Source organism: Limulus polyphemus, unplaced genomic scaffold (genome assembly GCF_000517525.1).
Source record: "Limulus polyphemus unplaced genomic scaffold, Limulus_polyphemus-2.1.2 Scaffold1997, whole genome shotgun sequence".
Lineage (NCBI taxonomy): Eukaryota > Metazoa > Arthropoda > Merostomata > Xiphosura > Limulidae > Limulus > Limulus polyphemus.
In genome coordinates this window covers 160,737-165,166 of record NW_013667607.1, presented here as the reverse complement: position 1 = coordinate 165,166, position 4,430 = coordinate 160,737, and the positions used below count along the sequence as shown (strand labels likewise).

Sequence of the window (4,430 nt, the reverse complement as noted above, 5' to 3'; positions counted from 1 at the left end):
GGATAAAAGGGCGAGCATGTTTGGTGGGATGGGGATTCGAACCCGCAGATTGCGAGTCGAGCTCCCTAACCACCTGGCTATGCCGGGCCGACATATATGTGATAAAATTATATACAAGAAAATAATATCAGTGATAAGAATGGTATCAGAAATGGTGTCAGTACAGTAGTCAGAGCACTATTGAGTCTGGACTGGTTCTTCTTTAACAGTATCTGAAAAGAACAATATTAAATATGTATTAATTAAACAAAAATTATAATTCTATAAATTCTAGTTTTTTTCTGAAATAGTGCTTTAAACGATTATGTATAATTTGAACTGTTTATGTAAAGACCTTTTTAAAGGTTCTCCATCATTAAGTTGATTTTTCAAATTTGGATTGAATTAAATATAAATAAAAATTGTAAATAGTGACTTACCGAAAGTAAATTTAGATTATGAAGTTCTAAGGTAATGTGAGCTCATTTCTTTTAGCACCACGACTAAATGATTACATATTTCGACATTTTAATGTATTTCACAACGATTATATTTTACAAATTTCATGATAATTCTGAAAATGTTCTGTTTTGCTTTTTAACTGGCATTTTGTCGTAGAAGCTAAAACGATTCCTCATGATAAAGGAAAATCAAGTAGAATGTATAAAAAGTAGAAAACAAGGAACTGTTTATAACGTTATTCTCTTTATCACAAAGTTCCCCGGTAGCTCAGCGACAAGTCTGAGGGCTTATAACGTTAAAACTTGGGTTTCGATAACCGCGATGGGCAGATAGTTCGTTGTGTAGCTTTTGCGACCTCACATCTTCATATTCAAACTATTAGATTACTTAAAACAACAGTACCTATAGTACAGAAATAGTTTGTTTTGTTGAAAAAACACAAAGTTACAGAATGGGTTAGCTGCGTTGTGATCACAGCAAGGATCGAAACCCAAGTTTTAATCTTATAAGCCTTCACGATTATCGCTGATTATCTCTGGGGTTTGCAGAAATAGGAACTAACATCAAATAAAATTACTGTTATTTATAGCGTTATGCATGTGTGTGTATTTCAATAATTTACACAATTTGAATATATATATATATACATAATTTAATTCACATTATAGACACATATGTACATTGAATAAATTAGTTATACGTTAAAAAAAATCTTACCAAGTGGTATTTTTGTCAGCAATGAAGGACTCCTTTTAAATTCCTTGAAAAGGTACCTATAGAATGAAAGAATGTCTATTGTTGATTGTTTTGTTTTTTCTTAACACCAACTGGATAAGTTAAATCAAATAATTACCTAAAGTAATTAGGTTGCTTTAATTGTCTATCACTAAATGTTTAAAATTTTTATCCTAAATAACCAAATCTCAATAAATCGCTTCTTTGTTATTTTAGTAAGTTTTACTTTTATTTTATATATAATCGTTACCGAAAGACACCGAAATATATGCCCGGCATGGCCAGGTGGTTAGGCCGCTCGATTGGCAATCTGAGGGTCGCGGGTTCGAATCCCTATCACAACAAACATGCTCGCCCGTTGATAAAAGAGTAGCCCAAGTAGTTGGCAGTGGGTGGTGATGACTAGCTATTTTCCCTCTAGTCTTACACTGCTAAATTAGGGACGGCTAGCGCAGATAGCCCTCGTGTAGCTTTGCGCGAAATTCAAAACAAACAGTTATATGTTGCGAAAAAAATAAAATTTTTGAATTTTATTATCCAGAAGAGAACTAAAACTTAACCGTTTAATCCAGTTCATATCATAACATTTGTTGTCAAGCAATAGAGGTTTTAACCACTAATGTGCCTGTGAGTCCTCTGGTGAGTCAGCGTTAAGTTTACGGTCTTACAACGCTAAATTCTGGGGTTCGATTCCCAGCGGAGAACAGATCAAAGATAACCCATTAGGTGGCTTTGCGAAAAAAACAAGAACAACAAATGTATCGTACCTCAGCCGGCCGGAAGAACTCTGGTATTTGACAAAAGGCCCTTTAGGTACCGGATATAGCAGATATGATGTGGTTGAAATGTTATTATATACTCTTCTTTAATTTCATTAAGACATTCTTATCAATATTTACTTGGAAACAGAGGAAAATGAGAAAAAAAAAACCCCAACCACAAATGAAATTCAGTTAGTGTTTTAAAATTTCCATGTAATTTAGCGATACAATCAATGACATAGTTTAAAAGAATTTCTGACTTTGTCTATATGAGCCAGACGTAACCTAATGGTTAGTGTATCGGACTGCGGAACGCAAGTTCCAAATCACGATATGACACTAAACACGCTTCACGCTTTCATCATTAGGAGTGTTATAATTCTGACATATTCGGTTAAACGTATATTCATAGGCGGTGGGTGCTATTGAGTGGTTGCCTTCCTTTTGGTCAGCAGTACTAAATTAAATATGGCTGTGTATGAACATTCAGGGTTTCTGACCTAGCCTTTTAACCATAAATAACACTATATCCGGTCAAAATGTTTAGAAGGGGTGTCGTTAGCTACGGAAAAGTTTCAGGGTTTGGGACCCAAGAAGCAGCTAGTACTCAAAATAACAAAACAAAACATAATTGTAACGTAATGTATTATAATTTACGTAAGACAGATGCGAGGCACTGTGAAATGCATCAGAAGCACGAACCCTGTGGACTGTTGTCCAGCGACGTCCCAGATGTCAAAATGTCACAGACAAAACGTTTCTAGTCGAAGTCTCTCGGTGGGTCAGCGGTAAGATTACGCACTTGTAATACTAAAATACGTGGTGCGATTTCCGCGGTGGGCAAAGTGCAGATAATCCATTGTGTAGCTTTGCAATAAAACAACAACAGCAATCCTAGTCGAAATGTCACAATAGAGTCATCCTATTATCTGTTCAATGTTTATTATATATATAGTTTAATATTACTTGTTCTGTGTTCATTATATATTATAAAATTTAATGCTATTTGTTCCATGTTTATTATATTGTATATAGTTAAGTGTTATCTGTTCTGTGTTTATTGTGTATTATATAGTTTAATGTTATCCAATATGTATTAATTATATATATATATATAATATGATAATTCTGAAACGGGAGCCACAAACACACCCAAATGCGACAACTGAAATAAACTTTAATGATTTTACTTAATTCAGCATTATTTTGTCCTCTTCTTTTTCGCGTTTTGTATTTGAATACTCTTGTTCTGTCATAATTAGATGGAAGCGTATGTGAAACTTCAGGCCTAACGAAGGAGTCGAATATTTTACGGGTATGAAAAATTCTGCTTATTGAAAGACACAAATGCACATACATAAACGATGACAATAAATAAATTATATAGCTCCTTGTTATTTGTTTTTATAGAATTTTATAAATACTGTGCCCTGCTAAATAAAACAGTTACGTTTCTTAGTAAATGTTTTACTCAAAATATGAAACATTAACCTAAACAAATGTGTTGACTGGAATTAAATATACTTACCCAAATATCATAGCTGCGATTAACTCGAACAGCGCAGCTAATGCAAAAGGAAATCCCTTAAAAAAAGTAGCTGTAACAGGATAAAGGCTATTGAATAGTAAGGGGCCTGTTAGAAAACACACATTCTGCATGGTAGCCAGAAAAGCAAATATTTTACCTAAATGAAAAGAAGTCAAAACTCAATTAGTCCTTGACAAGCACTTATACTTTTCTTTTAATTTGTTAATTTTTTTTTACTAATCACTCATGAAACTTTCTCTAAACAGTTTAACACTAACAAGTGTCTGGCGTGGCCAAGTAGTTAAAGTGTCAGAACGTTCTGTTTTGCGTCCCGTTAGTGCAAAATCATGCTTCTCATTTTCGGGCCGTTAGTGCGTCATAAGAGTGACAGTTAATACTCACTATTTAATTAGAGTAGTCCAAGAGTTGCCGGTGGATACTGTTAACTAGCTGTATTGCTTGTCTTGGGTATAGCTCATTGAAAATTCAATCAACTAACTTATTGAATGCTTTAAAGAGGGGTGTCCAGGTTTTGCTGAATTGCTAAGTTGGCTGACTGCATACCTGTCAATATTGAGAGGTGCTAAATTGGGAGAATTTTTGTGGAGGCACTGCAAAAGTGAGTAGCGTCCCCTGGGGGAGGGGTGGGGAGCATGCTTCGCCAGAAAATTTAGAAAAAAAGATGCCCTTTTATGCATTCTGGGGAGCTTCAGACACTTATAAGGTTGAAATGATGTTTCCATTTTTTTTCATTTACAGTGGGTTTATGTACTAAGAGAATCACAGTAATCTGCTAATATTGTTATACACTTTTATTGTAAGAATTGAAAAATGAAAAATACACATATCCTGATTAGCGTTTATTGTTATAATCGTATGTTGCACTTTTGGCATCTTTTAAAATCTGTTTTCTGGGCTTGTATTTACTGCCTGAGGAATCTGAGTTAAACTTGCACGTATTCTGT

The 4,430-nt window shown here is 34.3% G+C and overlaps 1 protein-coding gene across 1 annotated transcript in view; it reads right to left on the bottom strand.

Annotated features, from left to right (window-relative positions):
* Positions 1–12: 12 nt before the first annotated feature.
* Positions 13–4,430, bottom strand: part of LOC106465603 (proton-coupled folate transporter-like) — a 19,010-nt gene continuing 14,592 nt past the window's right edge. Inside the window, exons 5-7 of the mRNA XM_022393530.1 lie at positions 3,466–3,622; positions 1,159–1,214; positions 13–212 (exon numbers count right to left, since the gene is read on the bottom strand). Of these exons, the coding sequence (XP_022249238.1) occupies positions 178–212; positions 1,159–1,214; positions 3,466–3,622 (248 nt within the window). The 3' untranslated portion in view covers positions 13–177. The remainder of the gene's footprint in view (positions 213–1,158; positions 1,215–3,465; positions 3,623–4,430) is intronic.